At 42.7% G+C, this 26,755-nt stretch overlaps 1 protein-coding gene across 1 annotated transcript in view; it reads left to right on the top strand.

Annotated features, from left to right (window-relative positions):
• The window catches only part of LOC134465550 (SUN domain-containing ossification factor-like), a 50,470-nt gene that overhangs the window by 18,919 nt on the left and 4,796 nt on the right, over nt 1–26,755 (top strand). Inside the window, exons 21-39 of the mRNA XM_063219273.1 lie at nt 576–764; nt 10,099–10,237; nt 10,583–10,708; nt 12,293–12,516; nt 12,821–12,925; nt 13,222–13,339; nt 14,910–15,027; nt 15,518–15,645; nt 15,764–15,831; nt 16,435–16,542; nt 18,794–18,899; nt 19,336–19,356; nt 19,984–20,039; nt 23,058–23,140; nt 23,615–23,677; nt 23,882–23,950; nt 24,045–24,126; nt 24,331–25,725; nt 26,264–26,351. Coding sequence (XP_063075343.1) covers nt 576–764; nt 10,099–10,237; nt 10,583–10,708; nt 12,293–12,516; nt 12,821–12,925; nt 13,222–13,339; nt 14,910–15,027; nt 15,518–15,645; nt 15,764–15,831; nt 16,435–16,542; nt 18,794–18,899; nt 19,336–19,356; nt 19,984–20,039; nt 23,058–23,140; nt 23,615–23,677; nt 23,882–23,950; nt 24,045–24,126; nt 24,331–25,725; nt 26,264–26,351 — 3,286 coding nt within the window. The remainder of the gene's footprint in view (nt 1–575; nt 765–10,098; nt 10,238–10,582; nt 10,709–12,292; nt 12,517–12,820; nt 12,926–13,221; nt 13,340–14,909; nt 15,028–15,517; nt 15,646–15,763; nt 15,832–16,434; nt 16,543–18,793; nt 18,900–19,335; nt 19,357–19,983; nt 20,040–23,057; nt 23,141–23,614; nt 23,678–23,881; nt 23,951–24,044; nt 24,127–24,330; nt 25,726–26,263; nt 26,352–26,755) is intronic.

Here is a 26,755-nt window from a genome sequence, read left to right as displayed (position 1 = left end):
CAGTACTGCCCTTACAAAAATCCACCGTGGTTTACTATGGCATTACTATGATTTTCTTGTATGTAGTAGTGGTTATACCATGGTATGTCATGATGACTCCATGTACTGTGGGACTCCCTCTGGACTGTGGGAGGATGGGGTTGGAAGAACTACGTTGTTGTGTTACACGTTTTTTGATTGGAAAAAAGTAACCTGTGTCTTTCGTGTTCACTTGTCATTTCACGAAAGCCTCTATATTTCATTTCAGACCTTTAGCACGGATGAAGGTCTGAGGACCGAAACGTTTGCAATGCACCCCCACTTGGTAGCACTTTATTTTATGTTTGTTTAAGTTGATGGATTAAACACCTCTCCTGCATCAGCAATTCTTGGTGTGCAAGTTCTCATCCTCATCCAGTGTTCCACAATACCCAGAACCAACGCACCCGCAAGGCCTGGAGTAATTGTCGCGACACCCTTCCTGACTTCACTGAACATTTCCCATCCTGTGGGATGGGCATTGTTGTGTAGCCTAGTACTTTTTATCCCTAAACTTGTTTCAGCTTCAGTTAACCTCCCCCCTTCTGGCTCCTCAGGTCCGGTGCAGGTTCCCCCCCATCCAGTCCCACTGGACCCAGGCGGATGTCGGCTGGACAGAGGCCTGCTCCAGGTCGGGGTGCCCCTCCGCCCCCTGGCCGCCCTGGTCCTCTGGGGCCCCTGAACAACAGCGCCGACTCCCCCCAGGTCCCCAACCGCCCCAACCGGGCACCCCCCAGCATTCCGAGGTGAGTACGCGTCGCACACAGGTATGCCCTCACGTTGACACACATTAGAAATTTGGAAAGTTCAGGTTTAACAGGTAGTGCTGTACGTACAAACTAATATGGACTACCATAGAACATGTAGTTAATCTCCTCAATATAATTTGCTGCCCCCTATTTCTTGGCAAATTGTTCACTTCTTATGTTTTTTCTTCTCTAAGGCTGTAATTTCCTCTGCTTATACATAACACTGTAATTCAATATGCAGAATAATAACAGTTAGCTATTGTAATAACAATTCGCTATGTTAATGGAAAGTAGTTGCTTCACCTTTTCCTAAAATATTTACCTTTCTTTAACCAACTAACTGTGCTGTAAAGATTTTTTCTTGCTTCTAACTTTCACTGAATATGTCTCTTTTCCTCTCTTTGTCTTCATTCCACAATATTTCCATTATCATTCCCACCTCGATATCCAAATCCCATCCCCATGCTGTGCTACCCCCACTACCTCTCCCCAGTCGGCGCCCCCCTCCCTCCCCTACAAGGCAGGCCCCTTGAAGGGCCCCGTCAGGAAACTGCTCTGCTTCTATGTGAATGAAGCATTCTCCCGGCCCCATATAGCACCTCTCCTCCTAACACCTGGCTCTCATCACCTTCCCCTTCTATTCTCCCAAAGCAGTTCTTCTGTAAAGCCCAGCATGTCCCGAGTCCTTCACCTCCCTACTCGCTTGCCTCTCCATCACCACCTCCTCTCCCATCACCTCCTCCTGCTCCTCCGCATCGGCCCGGTATCCCCTAGTGCCCCTTTACCCCTAGTGATAGTGTCCTCTTTAGCCGTGCTTGTTTTTGTGTTGTATATCTCTGTGCCCGTGCTTACCATGTGGTGGTTCTTAGATTTTTTCCCCTCAGCAGCAGACCCCTGTGTGTGTGTGTGTGTGTGTGTGTCTCCCCTCTCTCCGCCACATTCCTTGGTTTTGCACTGTCACGCCGTTGCTACTCACTAGCCATTCTCAGCAGAGAAGCAGCATTGGGGGCATTTTGCCACGAATGTTCTCAATGCAGCTGGACCATGATGCTTCTTGTCGTGCATGTCTGTGGGTGTGTTGTGCTGTGCCGTGCTGTGCTGTACAGTGTGTGTGTGTGTGCGTGCGAGTGTGTGTGTGTGTGTGTGTGTGTGTGTGTGTGTGTGTGTGTGTGTGTGCGTGCGTGCCTTTGTATGGAAGGGATGTCTGGGAAAAGATGGAAATGGCATAGCTGCAGTAAATAAAAATTTAATTTTAATGTATATATGTGTGCCTGAGAGTCTTTGTGTATGTGTGCGTGCGTGATTGTAATGTATGTGTATGTGTGCACATATAAATAGCCTACATGTTCAGAGGGTGTTGTGTGACAAGCCGTGCACCTATGTGTTTTTCCGCCTGTCTGCATGTTTGTTTGCAGCTGTTAGTTTATGTTTTGTGTTTGTTCTCATAATCTGCACATGTACGGTGTGTGTATGTGCGTGTGGGTGTAGTATGTGTGTCTCCGAGCGTATGCCACTCTTTGTCGCTATTCCAAACGTGACCCTATCGCTGACCAAGTAACCATTCGTGACTCTGTGTGCCTGTGTTGTAACTGCCATGCAGGCCCCCTTGAGGTGCTGGGGCCCAGGCTGCAGGGCACTCACAGGGATTACTGTTATAACCAACTGCCTAAATGTGCACTTCACTATGCTGACTGTGTCTGCTCGTGTGCGCTCAACGTTTTGGCAGCATATACCCTGATTTATCGTTACCATGGCAAAGGGCATCAGCCACATTGCCATGGCTGTCCCTGGCATGCCAGTCCCATGCCAGGGACTGACATATCTTTAATTCAGTGTACTGAACTTTTTTTTCTTCTTTTTCATCTTTAGCGTGTGATAGTGTGATTGGTGCAGTTACGTAGAGTGTGAGTGGTGCAATTGTGACACAGTATAGATGAACACAAACATTCGATAAGCTAGCTATAGGGAAATAGCTTTTAATATAATGATTTACTCGGCCAGATACTTGACTTTGGATCAGACTATGACGATAGAAGAGTGATACCCTTTGTGAAGGCAATGCATGTGTCTCCCTGGATGTATATTCTGAACGCCACTAGCATCAGTGTTGGCTACCATGTAGGACGACGAGGACATCCCTCAGAGAGGGCAACTGATGATCTGCCAGTCTCAGTAATATAATGCTACTACAACATACACATTTTCACAAGTTCTCCTGTGAGTTTGTCCACCTCCTCCTCCGTCGTTGAAGCATGTAGTGTTCTGCAGTAATGACCTGACCTGACCACGTGTCGTCTCACTCACTCACTCACTCACTCACTCACTCACTCACTCACTCACTCACTCAGTTTCCCCTGTTAACAAGTCTAAACGACCCCCTGTGATTATGTCAGAGCAGAAGTTAGTTTTTGCTATTAAGTGCCCAGTGTAAAGTCTTGTTTCTGTGGGTCTGTCCTCTAGTGAAGTGGTGCTCTGCCAAATATAGACATTACCAAATAGGTAATTGACTCATTCCACACAAGGGTGTTCTCATTTTAAAAATAAAATTAAAAAAACTCTATCTTGCGCTCACTGTCTGTAAACTGTATTTGTCTCTTACTCTGAATTGAGAGTTGATTTGCTTTACTGGCATGGGTAACACATCTGTATTGCCAAAGCTACTGTAATAGTATGAAAACTGAATATAATAATATGCAATAGAATATTACATAGACAGTGTTACACACGTACGTATCAAAGTACTATTTGTCTGCCGCAGAACACATTTAACTCCCCTTTGTAAATGTATTTATTTGGGAGCCATACTGGTGGCTACATTCTTTCTGTATCTCTCTCAATCTACAATAAACCTGTCCTCACTCACCCTATTTGTGGTTGTTATTGTTGTTGTTCTTTTTATTATTCTTATTCTTAGTAAAACATTGAAATGGCAGAAATACATAAAATCCTGTCATCAGAAAGTTACTTGGATGTGCTGTGCACAAAAACAGCACATTATTAGCATTTCTCAACACATTGAATAGAGCAGAGCAGAGATCCTTTATTTATCTGTGAGGAAATTAAGGTGTCAAACAGCTTACACATAAACATGCATACAGTACATAACAGAAATGTATGTAGCATGTGTTTCTTCCCATGAACCTAAGTTACTTTAATTATATTGGAATGATAGAATCCTCCTGGGCATGGTGGGTTTTTTTCCTTTGTGTTCATCATGAGCATCCTGATTCCTGCATGCATGGATTGTGACAGGTCTGTGGATTTTTTTTTACCAAGGCCTGCAGGCCAACTCTTACATAAAAAGCACAGGCGTTCCATATCTGTTCAGCAGGGGGAGATAGGAGACTGAAAGAGACTGAAAGGGTGAATAAACCAGGCCTGATAAACTAGACTTAATGTGAGATTGCAAAACATTTTTGCGTCCAGCGGGTGGCGCTAGTTTACTAGGCTAGTGAAATGGGATAATGGACCACTTGCTCAACAGATGACATCCTGGTAACAGAGAGTGTTTCAGAAATACCTCCATGTAGCATGCAATCGTGGCATGTATTCTTAACACAGCTGATTTAACTAATTAGCTCATCTACCTAGCTGTAATAACCCAATTAGGAACAGCTGGTTTTAGTGCAAGGAGCCAACCATAACAAGACTTTTCACAGGCCTAAGGCAATGGAGCTGATCTCTGCTGCTGTAAAGACTAAAATGACAAGCAGGCCTATATGTGTTTGTGTTATAATGAAATTGTGTTCTGACAACAGAATAAAATGGTGTGTGGCTTTCAATCTGCTTATGTTTGTTTGTAATCAATCAATTGAGCTAATGTCAGCCTATTTTAATCTTAAACATGTATTAATTTATTTTTAAATATGTCCTCTCTTTTGCTATAGCCTTGAAATTCTGAAATTGTTTAACCATTTGCTCCACTCTGGGCCGTATATGAACGGACTAGATTCAGCCACAGGCTTGCTTTGAAAAGCATTTGATTAACTTATAGGCTTGATTTTTATTTATTTACATTTTGTGTGACGGAGGTCATCTTGCACCTGTTCACCCCCCTCGGGGATCGAACGTGCGACCTCGTCAACTACAACGATTCGGCAATGGGAGACACAGTACGATACCGCTGGGCCAAGAGACTAGTCTCTCGGCCCAACGGCACGAGACTGTATGAAGCTATCGGAGGGAGGTTTACCAACGTTCCACGCCAACTCTGTGCTAGTTAGCCTCCGTTACACTCTCCCCCTTAAACCTCACTCCCATCCCGGGTCATACGGCACCACTGTGACGGAGGTCATCTTGCACCTGTTCACCCCCCTCGGGGATCGAACGTGCGACCTCGTCAACTACAACGATTCGGCAATGGGAGACACAGTACGATACCGCTGGGCCAAGAGACTAGTCTCTCGGCCCAACGGCACGAGACTGTATGAAGCTATCGGAGGGAGGTTTACCAACGTTCCACGCCAACTCTGTGCTAGTTAGCCTCCGTTACATTTGCTTAGATAATACTTTTATATAATACTTTCATTATATATATATATATAATTCTAATAGGCCTACACGTTGAATGATGACTATGTATGTAGGCTATGATAATGCGCTATACATGCTTTTTTTTTTTAAATTACTTAAACATGGTTAAAAAAGTTTCTTTGACAAGTCAAAACAAATTGATCATTTTTGTAGTCAGGTTCATTGACAGTAAATAGAATGGACGCCAAATCAACGCTATTTGCCATTCAACGCTTTGAAGCCAGATTTGGGAACATTCCAACTTACATTCCACCTTAGCAACGCCAAACGCAGGTGCTGATTGGACAACAACAAGACTTCTAACGGTCAATCAAACCATGTTCTGATGCTCATTGGTCAATTTAACTTTTAATATCTCTCTAAAATAAAACATCACCACAAAAAATCACCACCCTGGTAAGTTGGAGAGCAAGGGGACCTACTAGTTGAGCGAAAAATTATCCCCCTGGAGTGGCATTTAAGGGAGATACAGGGTTTTATGTCTCTCATAGGAATGAATGGGATTTGGCCATTTTTTGGTCTTTTTGGGTCCAACCTTGGCTCCAACTTGGCTTCAACAATGAAATAGAATTTTGGCCTCCATTCTATTTACTCTCAATGAGTCAGGTTAGTCAATTGAATTGGTTGATTTGACTGAATAACATTCTATTCCATTCTCTGTATTCCATTGCATATCCATCAAGTCTGGGGAAAATGTGAAGTAGGATGAAAATTTTGTTTAAAAAGGACTTAACCAAAGAGTGTAGAAGTTCTGTGTCGCTGTCTAGCATCATTTGTTGCATCAAACTCTCAAAAGTTTCTGTAATACGGCTCCTAGATTGTGTGTGGCACGATATACAAACTTTGAATATAGGAGAGAATCTTTTCACAAAAACACTTGCCATCATACCTAGCGCTATAAACGTACAGTAACGATTTACGAAGTCATTCAAACTGCGCAGCAATATATCTGCACTGTGATTGGACAGTGTCCGCAAGTAACCGCCTGCTTGACTGTTTTTTCGTCCAACTACTTGAACACAGGAGGGAACCGCTCAAGAGTCAAGACCTCAGCACGACAGCAACTCGAGGTAGCCTACCAGAGGTGGATTGGTGTTGTTACTCAGAAGTGGAACAGTTGAATGCTAATATTTATTTGAAACGAAAACACGGACGTTCAAGAAATACTGTGCATACACCGAGAGGATGGTGGTCACCACAGGATAATGACGCGCTGGACTGTAGTGATATGTGCGGTCGTAGCATTATTGTGGTAAGTTAAAACTGACAGCTAACCGGTGGGTTACCTAATGTGAACTGTTGTTGAACTTACTCTGCAGCTGTTTCTTATCCCTTATCAGTGAACAGTGGCTTTACATGATTATGACTGTCACATCATGACCCTTTAAAATGTGACCTAGCCCACTCTAGTTCTTTGTAGATAACGCTAGTATACGTACTAGTGATGTGTAAGTTAAAGCACATCATTGTTTCACATGGTTGATTTGAGTCTACAAAGTTGTTATTTTTTCTTCCACGTTTAATTCCAATCAGACCCTGAGTTCTTAAAATGTTCAGTTGTGACAGACTAAAGTGAAAGAAAAACTATTGACAGCTGAGCTCGGCCAAGCCTCTCTGATAGCAAGCTAGCTGCTGTAATATCTAACTAAATTGCAACAACATGCTAACTGCTGTAAGTAATGGAGGTGGCAGGTGCTGTGTGTTGCTGGTCCTGGCTGCCAGTTTCAAATTAATGCTGAGACTAGTCTTCTATGCAGTTATTTGTGGCTGTGTGTCTGGTAGAATATGAATATAGGTCGATACATTTCGATCTTGTATGGTAGGGTAGCAAGATGGGGTGACATTGCTAAGGCTAAAATAATTTAGGATAATGTTAGCTTAGAGCTACGTCAGTTCTTGTTTACAGGCGACGTGGCCGATGGAGCACCGTCTACCACAAGCGTGTCAGATCATGAGAGGTTATGTGTGGACCTCAGCCGTCTGTATTTCGCTACAAAGTGATGCCTTGACATGCTTTTAGCATTCCTTTGAACATCTGGCAGGTAGCTGTTATGGCTAAAATATGTTAAGCCGAGGGAGAAAAATGACCCTGTGCTCAATGGACTAGCGCTGTCATTGCACCAGGCTGACATTGTAAAGATGGCCAGGATAACTTGGATGACAAACTAATCTACCCATAAATTATGTCAGATATAACACATAAGGCATTATTCCAAACCGCTAGTGGACCTTTGAAGGTAGGGAAGTGCATAGGTTTGAACCAGTTATTTGAATCTTTGTCCATTATGCCTGGGCAGATTAATCTATAATCTATAAATTAATGTCCATTTCAAATAAATAACACTTACTGGCTTGGCTTTACATACTCAGGCCACTTGGGCACTTATTGTTGATGTTGTGTTGTTCCCCAACCCCATCCAATTTCTGGGAGCAAGCTAAGCTTATGTCTCTTTCATTGCACGTGTATGAACCGGTAGTATTATATCATAAATTAATAGTTAGTAGAATATCTATCTATCTATCTATCTATCTATCTATCTATCTATCTATCTATCTATCTATCTATCTATCTATCTATCTCAACCACTGACGTGTCAGTGATCTCAACTTGTGATGATGATCATCGATGATGATGTTGATGATCAGTATTGTGTCACTGAACTCACTTGACACGTGTCAGATGCCAATACACAGCACAGAGTAAATATATGGCATCCGGTTTGACGTGACGTGAACCTTGTACTCAGAGCACCTGTCCTGGGATTACCTGTCCTAGATATGACTCATATTTTTAGTAGGCGTGTGTAATGTTCAGATGGGACTGAATTAATTACAATGCCTCCCTCGTTATACATGAATTGTATGAACCATGTTGTCCGGCCCTTACTCTTTTGCAGTTTTTGCTCTGTGGGACGTGGGTCCATTTTCTTTCCTCCACAACCTGTATTATCCTGAAGCATCAGGTGGATAGTTATTACCTAATAATACCTATGCAATGAACTCAAGGCTGTGAAAAATAACAATAAGTTCAGATCAGTCCTGCCCCGGCATGACCTTTTCACACAGACGTAATCTTTCAGATGAAGCTTTTCTCTGGTATTAGTTCCCCTTGAATAAATATCAAGCATTCAGTGACTGTGGCTATTCTTGTACTTGTTGTTGTTGGTGGGGACAGCTGTGACTTTGAGGTGTCCCATTCTCTGGCAGCCGTTAAACCGGACTTGCCACACTGTTTTGGGAGTTTGATTGTTTGTCCCATCGAAAACTCGACATGCTGAGTCGACCAGTGCTGTCCTTTTCTCACGTCTTCTGCATTTCGTGGTAGTAGTTTATACAAAGCATGGATTGCCTTCCTCTGATGCCCCAACCCTCCTACCATATGATTCAGAGAACAACCTACAAAGGTTATAGTCCTACTGTAACAATGGGTGTACAATAACAATAAGATTGGTTGATAATGGCTGCATTACATTGGTAGGAAGGGATGTGGTAGCAGATTGGGCTAATGGCATTGTATGCTGTGATGGTGATGTTCTTTGATAAAAGACTTAGCCCATTGTTAATCAGCTTTTGGTTTCCCCGACACTCCAGAAAATGCTGACGGTCGGTAAACATGAAATTGTTTTCATAAGACATCACTCAATGTTCTCACTATATACTAGGTACTTTAAGACAATTTATCAACAGCCAAGGAACCATTTTTTTCTCCATGGTTACAGTTCATATAATTTCCCTTTGTTTTGGGTCTCGACTGCAGAATTAACAGAAATTGTATTGAAGATTTATCAGAAGGATGACAATAAGGGCGTTGTGGGTTTTTTGCAGCATAGAACACTTGCCAATGAAAACCTCTTTTGTGCTTGCTTGCATGCTCGTTATATTTGCAAGGGTAGGTTTTAGGAAGTCCTATGAATTTCATGTTGTTTTAGTCATTTAGTCATCAATCTCTTCTCTCCTCCTGATAATGGTCTGCTATAGGCAAATGTGTACCCAAGCCAGTGGTATCTTGCCTAGATGAGTGTGCATATACGTACGATTTGCCAAGTACTTTGATATGCAGCGAAGCACAAAGGCATTTGTTATGGTAATGTAGCCTACCATTCATTGCCCTTCAAGCAGTCTTTTATAACGTGTCCACGCCTTTATTCCTTTAACTGTTGTTCTGAAACTGTTGTTATGAAATTATTCATTCTAATATTCTACAGGGTCCAGTGTGCAGTAGCTATCTGTACATTACAGATATTGACGTCGTTTACGTGAGATGTATCATTCAGAATCAGAGCAATTTAATTCTGAATGAAACTGAATTCCACTTTGAAAACTTCATGTTAACACTTAAATTCAGAATTGAAATGAAAGTCCAATGTAAACTCCATTGTATGAAAGTGCAATGCAAACAAAAATTATTAATTCAGAATTAAACGCATCATATAAATGTGGTCATTGTGACATACATGTCTTGGTTTAGTAGTAGAAGTACAAGTATAAGTTAAGAGAGCAGAATCATATACTTTTGAACCAAGTTTCAATTTTAACATGCACCGGCATTGTCAGGAGATTCAGTCCCTCTATTTTTTCCCAGAAGTGATTCATGAACTTATCTTCAGTGACCGAGAATACTGCAGGATATGAAAGTGACCTATTTTCTCGAACACTGTTGTGGGGGTAAAAAAAAAAAAAAAAGCAACAATGCAGCCTCAGCTGAAAAGTCTACAAAATGCAGCCTGCTCGCACAACCATGGGAAGAGTTAGTTACATAATCATTTTGTAACGGACGCTGCACTCGCCTTGTTTGCAGGCACCCCACAGGACATGCGTGTTGCTCTGAACAGGGGCTGGCAGGCTCCCAGCCCCAAGCCCAGGCCCAGCCCCAGGCCCAGCCCACACAGGACAGCAGTCTGCTACAGAATACCCCGCCAGAGACGGACACAGGACAGGTGGTGGCACAAGCTCATTGTCTTTTTGGATGGTTTAATGTATATTATTATTTACAGGATAGATCACAGCACTGCCAATACATTTAGTTTTAAGAATACATATTTCAAAAATTGTGCACATACTGAAAGTGTTGTCGTTACAAATACTGCACTTTGAAGCTGTTGTGTGTTGAATGGCCTCAGACCATTATACTGTCATGATAGCCTCCTAACATTTTTCTACCAAATTATGACTAGTCCTGATTTACTGTACATGGTCAATGGGACCAGATTACACTTATTATCTGGTGAAATGTTTTCCTGACTTCGGTGTGCTTTCCGTCATGTGTGAATGTCCTTAAGCAGCTGGAGGAGTTGAATGAAGCGCAGGAGAAGATAATCCCCTTGGAACCAATCGTGCCGACAGGACACGATGCTGCGAGGGAAGAGGAAGGGACGCAGAGTCCTGCTGATGGCGGGAAAGAAGAGGAGGTACGTTTGTTTGCCAGATGGACTGTCACCCTTAATGATGGGTTTGCCAGATGGACTGTCACCCATTTGCTTTTCAAGTTTGAAGTTGATACCAAGCACAACAGAATCTAATAACAATTAGACTGTAGATCTTGAGTTTGTGCAGCATTAAACCAAACACATAGGTAATAGTAATAGGTGGGCTTATGTTACTTTCTGGTGGGTAAATGCGTTTTGTCAAGGTGGGCAACACAGGTCAATTACATTTTTCCCGAATGGCATTGATTTTTCCTGTAGTTTTTCTTGTTCTTTTTTCTCAAATAGGTGGTATGGTTTCACAATAAATTAAAGACACTGAATGAACAAAGTAAGCATAAAGTTGCCATGTGATTTCATTTTGGCTGTTATCACAAAATAGCCCACAATTACGCTTTTGTTTGGCTCATGCCAAACTAAGGATTGCAGCATTGACAACAGCACGTGCGACCCTTAATCCGCTGTTGTGTGTACACCACATTACCTCAGGTAAACCATTTCAAATTTGGCACTTGGCAGCACCATGCCACGCTGTTAAGCTGGTTAACAATTCAATCATAATGCTTCACAGTGGATTGCAATGGCCCTGTTTGTCTGTCTGTTTCTTTCTACCGCCGACTTGTTTCTGATTTAGACAAATACAGTACAGTATTTAAACAAATACTTGGAGAATATTTTTGTAACCCCCCACCCACCATAGTCTTAGCTTAGCAATAGATTTCTAGTAATATTAGCAGACAAACTAGGCATTTTTTTTGTCCATTAATATTGCTAGATTTTCCATTAATAGTTTGTCCGCTAATATTTCTAGGGAAAAACACAGGTCAGAAAAAACACTACCTCTATTAACCATACAAGTGATTTCCCGTTTTTATGTAAAGTCCCTTTTGTCCGCGGGGGGGTCCCAACCCCCAGTTTGGGAACCGCTGGTTTAAGTGAAGCTATATTTGTACCGTACTGTTAGGTCTTTGGGAATGTGACTGAACGCTATGGTGCTGGCTGTCCTACAGCCTTGTCCTTCATCTCGGCTGACCTACTTGTAGGGAGGTAACAGTGGAAGGCGTACAGTACATTAATGCTGCACATTATATATACATAGCCCTGTTTTTGTCTGTTTTAGTGTGTGTTTCCTCAAGAAAAGAAGTTTATCTTTTCTTCGTTTTATATGTTGTTTTGTATGTTGACATCTTGTTTGTGATTTTGTCTGTGTGGACCCCAGGAAGAGTAGCTGGTATGTTTATCAACTAATGGGGATCCTAATAAAAATATCAAATATCCATATTGTATTGCTTACTTTAGTGGTTACTGAGAATTGTTTGTTAGTGCGCATAAAAACTTGGAATGGAAAGCATTCAGTTTATAAATGCATAGTATTATGCTGTTGACCGTATTAGAGTAGAGTAACTTTATTGATCCCCGAGGGGAAATTCAAGCTCAGTATTAAAGCTCATATGCAATCGTACTGTGTGGTATTATATACATTAGACATGGTCACTGTACTTACACTATTCACAATTTTAACTGGACTGGGATTTTGTGTGAGGTAAATTGCATGTTAAATGTGTGCAGGCCACAGGCACGGAGGTGATGGTGAGGGTGGAGGAGCCCTTGCTGGAGGCTGTGTTGGCACCCGAGCCCGGGCCGGATGCACAGCCCCCCGGACCTGACCAACAGGGCCAGCCTGAACAGCTGCATTTCACCATCACCGCTGACCCCGTCATCATCCTGCCTGCAGCCTCCAGCACAGCCACCGTTACCAGCACCCCTACCTCACTAGAGCATGCTGACGACAGGTAAAGACAGAGGTTTTGCTGTCCTTTTCGTGCTGCTTAAACTTAGTTGTGGTAATACTGCAGGATATTTGTCATAATGGGGAAGTAGTTTTGCAGTGGTAGCGTTCATGTTTCCATAGAATATTACAAGTTAAAACAAACAAGAGAACAATAAACACTGATACTACCTGCGAAAACGCCCATCACTCACTCCTGAAAATCTGGGACTACCCTTGATCCTCGACAGCTTGAAAATGCTATCTTTGAGTTGTACAGTGTGTATGTGTGTGCGCGCTCTCCCACTGATGACTGTTTTGTTCCCCAGTGTTGCAGATTCCTCGGTGGTGGACCACTCCGCTCCTCCTGCTGGATCCACAGATGCCGACTGTGAAGCAGTCCATAGCCCTTCCTATAACGATGTGCTAACAGAGTAAGGACCTCTGTTCTGTTCTGCCTTGGCTTCTTGCTTTACTTGGACACAACAATGTCAATGTCAGTTTATTTGTATTTGCAACACATTTACCAAAGTGGGTCACAATAGATGAAAAGAAGATAATAATAATAATAATGATAACAACAACAACAATAACGATAATGCTAATAATATTACATAATAATAAAATGATAGTAAAACTGACAAAATAACGTAAAACAGTTTTTTATATTCTTCAAATAAATATCATTTCATAATTCATCTCTTGCCTCTGCCGTCTGGTTTGTTCCCAGTCTTTCAGCAGTGCAGGAGGACGCCAGTACGCCTGGAGGAGGTCAAGGGACCAGTGCAGAGGTGGACGGCCCACCGGGCCAGGTCAGCAATGCATCCACTCGCATGCCGAAAGACAAGGTTAGCTGCACCTGACGCACAGACAGGGGTGTGGAGGTCCATAAATGACCTTCAGTGTGTTTAGTTTAGTTTAGTTTATTTAGTTTAGTTCAACAGGGACCATGCACAATACACATTGATTACAGAAGTAAAAAGATGGCTTGTGCCAGATTATAGCTATATAGCTAATTTCCATCTGCAGTCCCTGGACAGGTAAAACAAATATTAAAATACAATAACATAGACAAGATATAAACAAGTAAGCACATCCATAGGCCATAGGTCAAACCCACACACACACACACACACACACACACACACACACACACACACACACACACACACACACACACACACACACACACACACACACACACACACACACTAAAATGGCATACAGTGTGAGTCATATTTTTAAAAAACATATGATTAATGTTGACAAGACTGGTTGGTTAATATCCATTTTTTCACACCCCTTGAGAAGGCCTGATAATCAGTAATACTTTTTAGGTTACTGGGTAGACCATTCCATGTTTTAGTTGCCCTGAAGGAGAAGGCTGACTGAGCAAAAGCAGTTCGTCGGATTGGGAGACTACAATCACCCCTAATGGTGGATCTTGACGTTCTGCTCATCAATTCAGAGCAGGGTTGAACAAATGTTCTTAGGGGTGGGGGTGCTGCATTGTGAATAATTTTATGGATTAGCCGCAGATCAGAAAATTGTATGATGTTTTCAAGGCTGAGCATATTATACTTGCTCAGTATAGGACAATGGTGGTACTGAAAAGATCTTCTATCTAGGACCTTCAGGGCCTGATTGTTTAGTGAATCAATGGATTTTAAGACAGTCTTGTTGGCCTGGGACCAGCTTGATAAACAATAATGCAGGTGGGACATGATCATAGCATTGACATAAGTCACAGCAGCATCAATACTGAGAGAGTTACGGATATGTCTAAAATTTGATATGCTATACTTTACAGTATTACCCAGCTTTTTAATGTGTTTCTTAAAACTAAGAGTAGAATCTAAGGTCACACCTAAATATTTAAACTCATCAACATTATTTAGCTTTGTTCCATCAACATATATGTCTGGAACAACATTTAGTTTAAATCTATTGTGAAAATACATTGTGACAGTTTTGTTGGTATTTAGTGTGAGACAGGAGGTTTTTAACCACATTGAGACCTTAGTTAGTGTTTGAGTCAATTTGCTGGCCACCTGTACCGGATCTTTGCCGTGTGTAAATAATACAGTGTCGTCAGCATACATCAGTATCTCCACACCCTCACATACAGATGGAAGATCATTTATGTAAGTGCTGAACAACAAAGGTCCCAATATGGAACCTTGTGGCACCCCCATAGAGCATGCTTTTAAGGAAGATATTTTATCATTTATCTTAATGTTGCTCCCTCTAAAAAAGCAATCAATGGTGTGGGTAGTTTAGTATTGTGTTGTCTATATGCAGTATTGTGTAGTATAGTGGCTGGTTTTTTATTTCAGTTTATTCAGTTCACAAAGTAAAATAAAACTTACACCAACATAAAACAAAAACACAAAAACACGTGTATGTTATTGTCTCCAGGCCATGGGCACACCACTACCCAAGGAAGTGGACTCTTCGACTCCTACCAAGGACCCAGAAGACATCCCCACCTTTGATGAGTGGAAGAAGAAGATGATGGAAGTGGAGATTGAGAAAAGTGAGGGCGTGCTTGCTGCGTGCTTGCTGTGTGCTGTACCTCATTCCTCTGACATCTCCGCTCACCAGCCCCCACATTATGCAGCTGTTGTTGGACTGTCATGCTTTTCAATCTTGTATACTGCATGGTGGTGCAGCTGTGTGATGCATAGGCCAACAGTCATGCACCATCACATGCCAAGTGTCCTCACAGTAGACAACATTTACTTGCTGCTTGGACACTGGCTCTACTCTCAGCACGCACACACGCACACACTTATTTTACTGGACCAATGCTGTGATCACAATTCATGTTATATGTTTTGGCTTGGCTACTCCATGCTTTATCACACTTTAATAGCTTTCATCAGAGTGCTTTTAGACACGTCATAATTCACTCTGTAATACAGAGGAGAAATAAAGTATCTTTAGATTGTACTGTACGGTATGTGTCATCTTTTTGTACTGCCGTTATCTTTAATGTACTAACGTTATGGTGGCTCTCCTCCCAGGTCAGACCACGCACACGTCTTCCAACGGGGCCACCCATACAGTCAAGAAGCCACAGAAGAACTTACAGAATAACTACGCCTCCGTCGAATGCGGAGCCAAGATCTTATCAGCAAATCCTGAAGCTAAGGTGTGTGGGCCACGTGAAGCCATGAGACTGGGAAGGGTTTCTCTCTGTATTGTTGTTGTAGTTTGGATTTTGTTGGGTATGATTAACTGTTTTTTTGTTTCTTTGCTTGCCCTCTCAGAGCACGTCTGCCATTCTAATGGAGAATATGGACCTGTATATGCTGAACCCCTGCAGTAATAAGATATGGTAATGAACACATTTCAGTAATAAGATATGGTAATGTACACATTTCAGTGGCTTGTTCTGCCTAAAAGAACCATAGTTGCCTAAAAGGTTATTACCGCAAAGACGAGTACCTCCTAGCTCATGTACAACGTAGTGGTTAGTGATGAAGGGACTACACATGAATACTAGCCTGATTTATCATCGACTTTCAAATGTCTTCGAGACTTGGTCTGACCAAGAGCATAACAATGAATTTATGTTTCCCAAACGGCATGGTTGACCCGTCTCCTTAGATTTGCTACTGGTTGACTGGTGTCCGACAACGTAGGTGGAGTTCACTATTTTTCGGGAGATCAGAAACGATATTTACATTACTCTTGGCCTGACTAGAAGCAACACAAGAAGGTGTTGTGTCACTAAGAGGGTGTGGGCTGGCTACATGAATACTAAGTACTGAAGTGGTTGACCTATCTATTAGCAGGCACAGGGATATACAGGTCACTCCAGGTTAATAATGTGATGCCTCTGCTATCCATATTGCTCATTATATGATATGATGCACGTGACGCATCCCTTCCATCCTTTCCTAACCTCCGCACCCCTCCCTTGCTCTCTCCTCTGCAGGTTTGTTATTGAGCTCTGTGAGCCCATTCAGGTGAAGAAGCTGGACATCGCCAACTTCGAGCTCTTCTCCTCCACCCCCAAGGACTTCCTGGTGTCCATTAGTGACAGGTCAGCATTGCTCGTGTATTTTGCCCCTGCAGGACTGTGTGTGTGCGTGTGTCTGCGTCTGTGCCTGTAATGGCTAGAGATGCATTATCATACTGTAATGCCACGCTTAGCTCACCCAGTGGTTTAGATGGCTTTGTTACAGTAATGGTGTGCTGTTGTAGAGGATGGTGGATTAACTTGTGCTCTTAGGCAAGGCAGTTTATTTCTAAAGTGCGTTTCATTCATGAAAGCATTTCAATGTGCTTTACAAAGAGATAAAAACCATGCGAAACAGAAGACAAAAAGCATAAAAGCATAAAACAATAGTAGTGTAAGACGTGCTGTAACAGAAGATAAAAACACCAGACAAAGGCAGATTAAAACAAGATAAGAAAGAAGGCAGGAATAAAACAGGAAAAGAAAAGGAGAACAGATAAAAATAGCAAAAACCCATGAAAATATCTTCAAGAAGGCATCTGAAAAAGCTTCGTTTTGAGTTTGGTTTTGAAGCATTGAATGGATGGGGCACTTATCTGATCACTTAGCTGATTCAAGAGCCTGAGGTGTAAAAACTAAAAGCCGCCTCACTCCACTTCTTTTTAGATGCGTCCCACGCATCTCTATAAGAGGCTTTGGTGTCCGTCCGTCCGTCCGTCCGTCCCTCCGTCCGTCCCTCCGTCCGTCCGTCCGCCCTCCCGTGATGTGTTTCCCTCCCGTGATGCGTTTCTGAATTGTGATTCCCTCCTGTGATTCCCTCTTGTGTCCACAAGGTGGCAGTCGCTCAGTTTTGGCCTGGAGCTCATGCGTGCAAACCAACCGTGCTCTTTGCCAGTGAGAAAAACATGGCGGCACTTCCTGTTGATTTTCACATGAAAGTTTTGCTTAATTTAAAGTCCCTAAGCGACTATAAATGTTGTGGCTTCCATATATTGATGTAAAAGTGCCCCACGAAGTAATGAAGCACAACAAAGTTACTCCACATTACCATTTGACCACTCGTTTTTCTATGCTAACAGGGTAGCTAATGTAGCATTGTAAATGATCCAGGGAGAAAGGGGGAAATGTTGTGATTTCAGTCCGCCTGAGGCAACGATTTTCGTGGGGAAGATGACCTGCATCTCGGTGGCATTGAACCACGCCCCCGTGCCTTATTTGGCTCGCTCAGCACGTGCGTCCTCAGTCCAATCGCAATGCTTTATTTTCCCCAGACGTTTAATCGCATTTAAGTGAAAGTGCCATGTATACACATCGCAAAATAACTCTTAATCCGATCTATTTAAATCGCATTTATTAAATCGGACTTAAAAACATCATGTACACGTAGCCAATGTCTCATTGATTAGTTTATGGAACTTACGGTTTGTCTGTTACGGTCCACGAAGACAATATCCACGTGAAAACGCAAACGCCTGCAAACCACTGTTTTGACAGAAATACAGTTCACCTGTCGCCTACTCTGTTTTCTTCCCAAAGCGGCATTTAAAAGTATTCCATGAAATCCAACATCAACGTCACTTCAAATAGGTGACAGCATCATGCTCACACATGAAATAACACTTCAGTGAGGGGGGGGGGGGACATCACTGCTCTCATATTAAAGTGAAAAGAGAATTTCACATTTTAGTTTATTTAATGTAGGCCTATGCAAAATTGCAAATAGCCTATTCATTGAAATCTGTCCAGAAAGGGTTGTAATGTTTGCCTGTTTTTTATGTTTGTAATTAAAAAAAAAAAAAAAAAAAAAAAAGTGATTTAAAAAAAAAAAAAAATAGCCTAACAAAAATAGAGATTTTATGTTAAAAAAAAATGTGATATGGGATGGACCGATGGCCCCCCTAAGCTAAATTCGCCTTAGGTCCCCACATTGCTAAATGTAGTGTAAGGGATTATTTTGAAAAGACAGTAACATGTAATCAGCAATGCATTACAGTTTTTCAGTAAATTGCCCAACACTGTTGAAATCCTATGGTACTTTTTCAAATCCAGGCTTATACAGTACATGGTAGGCTTATTGATAAATTGCCTTGACAGGTTATGAGGAGGCCAAGGGGGCGTTTGGGCAAAAAAGGTTCAGAACGGGCATAGACGGACGCATCTGTTGTCCGCCTGTCGGACTTGTTAATGCTTGTTAAAACCCATAAATTATGCTGCAAATACCTCAAATGCCTAGCTGTCGTGTAAAACTGTAACTTGTGCCGAATGGAACTGGGCCCCTATTAAAGATTGCCGTCCTTGCTGTGACATCTACTGTGTGACATGAATTTGTTTTCAGGTACCCAACCAATAAGTGGGTCAAGCTGGGTACATTCCATGGCAATGATGAACGCACCGTCCAGAGCTTTCCGCTGGATGAGCATCTCTTTGCCAAATACGTTAAGGTACAGTTCATGACTGGTGCTGTGGCGTTATCTTCTTAGTCTGAATTCTCATGGTGCTGTTTGTGTTCTTGTGGGGCTACAGCCGGACTACCCATAAAGGTTGACTGCATATGTTATTAATGTAATAAGTTATATCAGCAAATTATCAGCATCCCCTTGTTTTTATTTGGGAATTAGGCATAGCCTCACAGGTGAATGTACCACTACTTTCCAATAGGGCTTTGACTTTTGCCCAGAAATCATATTCGAAGTTCGTTTCTAAATTAAAAAATGAACTTCGAATATTTAGAAATATTTATCCATATATTTTTTTTACCATTAAAAAGTCGTCTGGGACATGGAACGATCATATGCACTCAACCCTAGATATGCTCAGAACTTTTTTCACAACATAACTGCTTCTTCGTTCTTCTGTGTGTTTTCCCTCCTGCTTCAGATGTTCACCAAGTATATAAAGGTTAGCCTTCTCTTCTCTTAGATGCATATGGCTCAATGGGTGAAATGGAATGGCGGATGAAGATGGTGGCTAATGCTTAGCATCAGGCTAATCAAATTTAGTTACCATCACATTGATGGTTAACACCTTAGCATTGTGATTAGAATAGCTGACATTGCTTAACTGTTACTAACAAAGTATCATCACCATTTGTTTTTTAGCTGTGTCATTGGTAGGTAGCCTGTTGTGACGTATTGTTTGTGTATGATATATGAGTTTGTGTGAGCTAGCTTTTGAAAATGCATTTCATTGGATGTATTTAGAATTTAACTGCCCTTATTTGATGAACCATTTTCAGTAAGGAGAAATGATTTTGGTATTGAAGACTGGCCTCTCCAGCAAAAACGAAAGACATGTCTTTGTGTACAGCTTTGCACTTCAAAAAAAATCACGACAAGACGCACTCAATTAAATTGCTAATGCAGCCACTTTGATTGCAGCCACTGATTGAAGCTTCACGCTTTGTGTGCTGCATGGCAGCATTAAGCATGTGTATGGTAAGTTTAAATAAGTGTGTGTGTGTGTGTGTGTGTGTGTGTGTGTGTGTGTGTGTGTGTGTGTGTGTGTGTGTGTGTGTGTGATCTCTAGGTGGAACTCCTTTCCCATTTTGGCTCGGAGCACTTCTGTCCTCTCAGCCTCATCAGGTATTTTTTTTATCCAATCTGCTTTTTTCAGTCATCTGTCCGAAACACCAGTGATGTAAAAGTTTATTCAACAAAAACTTTTGTCATTTGGAGTCTGCTCCATAGATGTATTGTATTTTTTATTTTACAAAGCGGATTCCAAAAAAGTTGGGACACTTGGTATTTTGTGAATAAAATCAAAATGCTGGCATTTTCAAAACATTCAATATGTCAATAAGGTAGAGCATTGTGTATAGACAACATATCAGTTGTTAAAGCCAAGCAGAATGATTGTTTTGGGGTAATTATGTGATCATTTAAAATTTCACCCTTGCAACAAATTCCAAAAAAGTTGGGACAGGGCCAATAAAATGATTTTTAGGTTGGATAAGACTGAACACAACACAAGGGAGGAGACTTAACATTTAAATACTTTGACTGTTGGCATGATTTTATTTAAAAAATAGAAATTTTGATATGCGAGACATGATTTCAGCAGTTCAACTGATAGGTGTGTTCTTCGACTTGGTTACCTTCTTGTTATGCTTAATATGTGGCATATCCTGACTGCAAGAAAACAATTTTGTCACCTGTTTACTCTTATGATGGAACCACACTGTTGGAACATAGTAGAGATTGAAATTTGCATCATTGTGGGGCAATATCTAAAAAAGCTGTGCTCCAAAATATAATGCCTTGGTAGCTATGCATGCTGTTTAAAGTCTGAATATATCATTCAGACCTCAATTTCATGCTCTACATGAGTAAGAAGACCATAACCAAGGCATCTCTGCGCCACTTTACCACCATATATGCTGTCTTTCAGACTGACCACTAAATCAAGCTGAAGTATTCATTTTCTTCATAACCTGGAGGGTGCATGACTCCATGATTTTAAAAAAAGAATGAAATATTTTCCATTCTGTAATCAGAGGACAGTTTCACATGTCTCCTATGTCCATCTAGAATGAGCTTTGCCACTTGCAACACTGTTTAATGTCTGCATCATGTGCCTTAATCAAGTGTTGTGTTTATGGTCATTTTTTTAACAGCTGTCATTGTTGGAGTGTCATAGTTTGCTTATTGACGATGGGTATGTCATGATCTCATAACTCGTGTCATGATCTCATAACTCGTAAATGATTTTACAGAACTCTACATTACAGAAATAGGCCTTATATGCCTGCAATTTTGATAATTCAATCTTTCTGTGTAATAGATCAGTAATTAGTCCCTCAAAATCTTCACTACTGAGTGCCACAACCTCTCTGTGGTGGTATTTTATTTGTGCATTCATGTTGGCAGTCAATATAGTTCCTTTCAAAATATTCCTCCTTGTGTTATTTTTAGAATTATCCAACTATTACAACATTTTTTGGCCCTGTCCCAACTTTTTTGAGATTTGTTGCATGGGTCAAATTTTAAATGACCACATATGTCCCTCAAAACAATGCTTTTGCCTCATTTTAACTGTTCCTATGTTGACCTTGTGCCATGGTGCGTCTTATGCATGGATTGAATGTTTTGATTTTATTCACAAAATACCAAGTTTTTTGGAATCCGCTTGTATTTTATTTTATTTATTTACTAAATCACCTGCTCACAGAAATATGCATAATTGTATAAGATTGGCTTTGACATAAATGTTTCCTGATGATCATGCTGATGGGTGTTGTCGTGTATATAAAAAACATGATTGCATGTTTGGACTTGAAACGGGTAATACTGGTATAAATATTGCCTATGAGTAGTACTTGTTATTTCATGCATGCATAAAACCTAGTCTTCAATTTAAGTTCGAGGACATTTTCGAGGACATTTTGTACACAAAGGACATGGCGCCCATTTGCATCTCTAACCCAACATTTAGTCAGTCTCCCACTTTTGGAGTTTTTTTGCCTGCACGCCTTGTCGTCTCTTCATGTCCATAGAACACTGGGGGTACACTGTGAACTTTCACATTGAACATTATTTCAGCGTGCAAGTGGCAACGCCTCTTTCCTATAGAAACAAATGGCCTATTGGAGGGGGCTGAGGGGTACGCTGAGTACAGTACACAGTGTTCTGAAGACCCTAGCACACCCCCTTCTCCACCCTGTGACCCATTATTTTATTCCGGTAGCACATCATGTACATGCCAAGAGTGAAGGCGCTTAAATCACCTGCCTGATGTGTTGTATAATGTTTTGGAGACTTCTGAAATGGTACATTAAGTATCATGATTCATGAATCATAGAATGTATAGCACACATGGTAGGGGGAGCCACTTGATAAAAGTCTGTTGTCATTTAGTTCTGTTTTGAAACACTACCATAGAGTTTTAAGGGTTGTGTAGGTAACTGATAAGTTTGCACCACTGCTGCTTAGAACCTGTTTGCTTGCTCGTCTTCTCTTAAGACAGTTTGCTGGACAGACAAGTAACGGCAAGCGTGAACTATCTGTCTGTCTTGCACAGTGTGCACTCCCCCTGGTGGCCAAATCCTTGCTTCTCACTCTGGCTGTTACTCTGGAAATCATAAACAATGTTTCCAATGTTCTTCTTTTTTTAAATAATGCAATCTCTTTTCTGAACAACTTAGCAGATATATTGCACTTTGTATAGCTTTCAGCAATTATGTAACAGGCAAGGACTGGTCTGTGCAATAATTTATCTGAGCTTCATTGTAACTGTAGATGTACTCAGTCCCCCGCCTCTCATATTCCCGAGTAGTGTGTAGTAGACTCAACACTCTATTATTCTCATCACTGGTGCCATCTGCAGTCCAGCACGGGTCATTACACTGTGAATCTCTGCGTCCTGAAGGCATTTTTGGAGAACCGGTGTTACACTGAACACAGAAATTGATGATTATTGGAAATCAAAAATATTTGATAATGCCTAACGTGCATAACAATATTTAAATTTCATTTCCTAAAAGAAATGCCTACTGCTTCTTTTTTAAAGCTCTTTTAAAGATATTTTTTTAAACTTGGCAAGGGACTAACTGAATGGAGTGACTTGTAAGTGAACTGCAACTGAGCTCCCCAATTCCCTTGCAGGGTATTCGGTACCAGCATGGTGGAGGAGTACGAAGAGATCTCAGATCCCTCTTTAGAGAGACCAGACCTAGATGATGATGATGGTGAGTACTGTGTGTGTGTGTGCGTGCGTGTGTGTGTACTGCACCACCAATCTACCTTCAGGAGGACACTGCTATTGGAGCACACCAACAAGGAGAGGCCCTCACTCCATGTGGGGCTCAAATCTTGGACCGCACATGTTTTGAGCCCTTTTGCTGGGGTAGTTTTGTTGTTACTGGTAAAAGTAAAAGTGTAAAAACATATCCTCACTGACGGGTTAAGGTTAAGGATTGGTTTGGTTTGGGCACAGTTTAGCATTCTTTAGCTATTGTTAGGGTTAATATGAATGGAAGTCAAAGGGAGGGACCCACTAAGATATTAAGGTGTGTGTGGGTGGGTGTATGTGCGTCAGAGGCGCATCTTGTCACCAGGCTTGGCAGGCAGCCGCTTTGGGGCCCCCAAGCCCCTGGATTATGGCCATGGTCGTTTGTCAAATATCCTGGTTGCTTCAAAATCTGCCTTTCTTATCTCCCTAGATTACCCTCCTGGTTACGGTTCAGAGGCAAAATCCCCAAATAACCTTATTGGGACTGCAAAGGGTAAGCTACCAACACATATGACGCGTAGCATGTTAGACATCTGAAACATGAGAACTCCCTATAATGTCATGAACTGCCCTGTAACTTTGTAGCTGGACTTTTTTTAGTATTGTCAGCTGCCATTGATGTGTAAACATTTCCTGTTTCCTTATGAGGCCCTAGAGTTTAACCGCTAATGTAATTTTGGAAATGTTGCCCACACAGATGCCATCCTGAACATGGTCAACAACATCGCGGACAAAGTGCTTGGGAGCAGTCCAGAGGGCAGAGATGGTATTGATCTTCTCCTGTCAGCTATTTGTTGAATACATCGCTGGTTTTGGCACTATGGGAGTGATACATGTTGGTTTCTTGTGTTATGTCCCAGGTAATGGAACTGCACCAGCTCTGAACATCTCAGATTCACCTTCGGATTCCCAGATCTCCCCCACTGCAACTTCTGCTTCACCGTAAGACGTTAATCAGTTATTGCTACCCATCACAATATCTGCAATATGGTGATGTAAACTGATGTTTAACTGTTTTAAAATTTTGTATGAAGAATTATCTCAGTTTTGGCAAGTCAATCAAGTCTTTGTTTTGTACTGTTTGGAATCAGTACTGTTTGGAATCAATGGCATGTTTACTTTTTTCATCTGACCTTTCCCCCTCAGAACCGAGACCACAGAGGAGGTCAGCCAATCAGAGATCAAAGATCTTGTCCCCACCCCCTCCACTGAGCAGGAGCCTCCTCCTACAGAGGAGAAAGCCGCTCCACCAGAGGGAGGGTTTGAAGCCCCCGATGACGACGACGAGTCCCCTGAGGTCAACCAGATAGTGACCCTGCTGCCAGCGGATGACGGTGACTCTTCAGGTGGCCAAGGCGCAGAGGATGGTGGAGTGCAGCAGGAAGCCACGTCTGAGTGGGGTGAAGAGGCACGCATGCAAGAGAGTGGCATCTACTGTGAGGAGCCTGTCTTGTCCTCCTCCTCCTCCTCCTCTTCCTCATGTGTGGCTTCCCTGCAGGAGCATCTTCATCGGCAGTGCTCTGCTCTGTTGGCTCTGCGGCGAAGGCGGAAAAGGATCCCTGAGTCACCTAGTGACATGTCCCCATCCTCCTCCTCCTCCTCCTCCTCCTCCTCATTATCATCACCATCATCTCCAACCCTCTCAGAGGAGCAGAATATCTCCCCCACGTCTTCCAGCCACCATGACGAGTCTGGGTCCACCACACCCGTCACGTCCTCCTCCCACACTCAAGGTTGGGCTCCTCCTCCTCCTCCTCCTGACGACCCTCAATCTGTCTCGGTCGCACCCCCTGTGTCCGACCCTCTCGACCTATCCCCCAGCATGACGTCCACCTCCACGTCTCCCAAAGATTTTCCCTCAGACACACCATCCCACAAAGTCACGCCTGTCATCGAGGTCATTGAGCCTGCCGTCACTGGCACGCAGACCGAGCCAGACGAAAACACAGACGCTCCCTCACCCTCATCCGGCCCCGTCTCGGTTCCCATCGCCACCACCACCACTGCTGCCACTGTCACCGGACAGGACGCCGGCCTGGGAGAGGAAAGGACTGTCGCCACAGAGGAGGAGAAACCCGCTGCTGCTGAGCCAGAAACTTCAGCTCCTGCCCCCAGTGCTACTGTGCCTGAGCAGACCACCGCTGCACCTCCCTCCCCTCCCTCCGTCATCGAGCCACCTACCCAGAGTGCTGAGGAACGGCTGAATGCGGGGGAGGAGGCGCAGCCTCCAGCAACACCAGCCCTGGAGCCCAGCGATGGGCCGCCGGCCACCGGGGGAGAGCCCAAGCTGGAGGACCTCCTGGAGGAGGCCATCCTGGGAGGGCCGTCCTCCAACGGCCAGCCGCCTCTGGCCTCGTCCTCCTCCTCGCAGGAGATGTTCCAGGAGATGGTGAACGCCACGGAGGCGGCGAGCGGGGGTGGCAGCCAGGGCCACGGCTCGGGCCAGAAGGAGTCGGTGTTCATGCGGCTCAACAACCGCATCAAGGCGCTGGAGATGAACATGTCGCTCAGCGGGCGCTACCTGGAGCAGCTCAGCCAGAGGTAACGCTCTCCTCACACATATGGCGTCTCTCTAGCTCATTGATTCTCAAAGTGTTGTCCGGGGAACCCTGGTGGTCCGCGTCAGAGCTCAGGTGGTCCGCGAAGGGATTTCTACTTTTCCAAGACAAGCTAGCAGTATGCTATATCTGTAACATTATTATTATTACAAAGCTAAACATAGCTGAAGTCACAGTTTTACCACAATAAGGCAAACTTGTAATGTGAATAAAAAGTAAGTGATCTGCATTGAAATTAGCAGTGTCAAATTGCCACCTGTAACTGTCATTTCAGTTGACAGGTGGTCCCTGAACACTTTTGGGGGGACATGGTGTTCCTCGGTCTGAAAAAGTTTGAGAATCACTGCTCTCTCTCTCTCTCTCTCTCTCTCTCTCTCTCTCTCTCTCTCTCTCTCTCTCTCTCTCTCTCTCTCTCTCTCTCTACACATCTTTCTCTCTAACTCATTCTCACTCTTACTCACTTTTTGCTCATTATGAATTTGGAAGGTATTTGTGTCCTGAGTTTATCTCATGTTCTTCAGGTATCGCAGACAAATGGAGGAGATGCAGAAAGCTTTCAACAAGACCATCATCAAACTCCAAAATACCTCCAGGATCGCTGAGGAGCAGGCAAGTCACCTCATTACATTACATTAGATTTAGCAGACGCTTTTGACCACAGCGACTTACTAACTATGATATTGAAGTAAGTACAGAGTAAGGGGTCAGTACAGAGCAAGGGGTCAGTACAGAGTACAACAGTATACAAGTAATGTAGAACAGATAGAGAGCAGAAAATGGTGCAGAACCTATGAAGTGTAATGCAGGTTAGTAGTAGTACCCATGATTTGAGGTGAGTAGAGTTAGTTGTGTCATGTAGGGAAGCTCTCTCTGAAGCGTTGAGTCTTCACTGGACTGACTTCTTAAAGGTTGGGAGGGATGTAGCAATTGTAGCAACTGGTATGGAGATTGAGATTTTTTTGAGATAGAGATTTGTTTTTATTGGAACTCTCATAACAAAATGAAATATTTTT

Source organism: Engraulis encrasicolus, chromosome 16 (assembly GCF_034702125.1).
Source record: "Engraulis encrasicolus isolate BLACKSEA-1 chromosome 16, IST_EnEncr_1.0, whole genome shotgun sequence".
NCBI lineage: Eukaryota > Metazoa > Chordata > Actinopteri > Clupeiformes > Engraulidae > Engraulis > Engraulis encrasicolus.
This window is presented reverse-complemented; position numbering and strand designations above follow the sequence as displayed.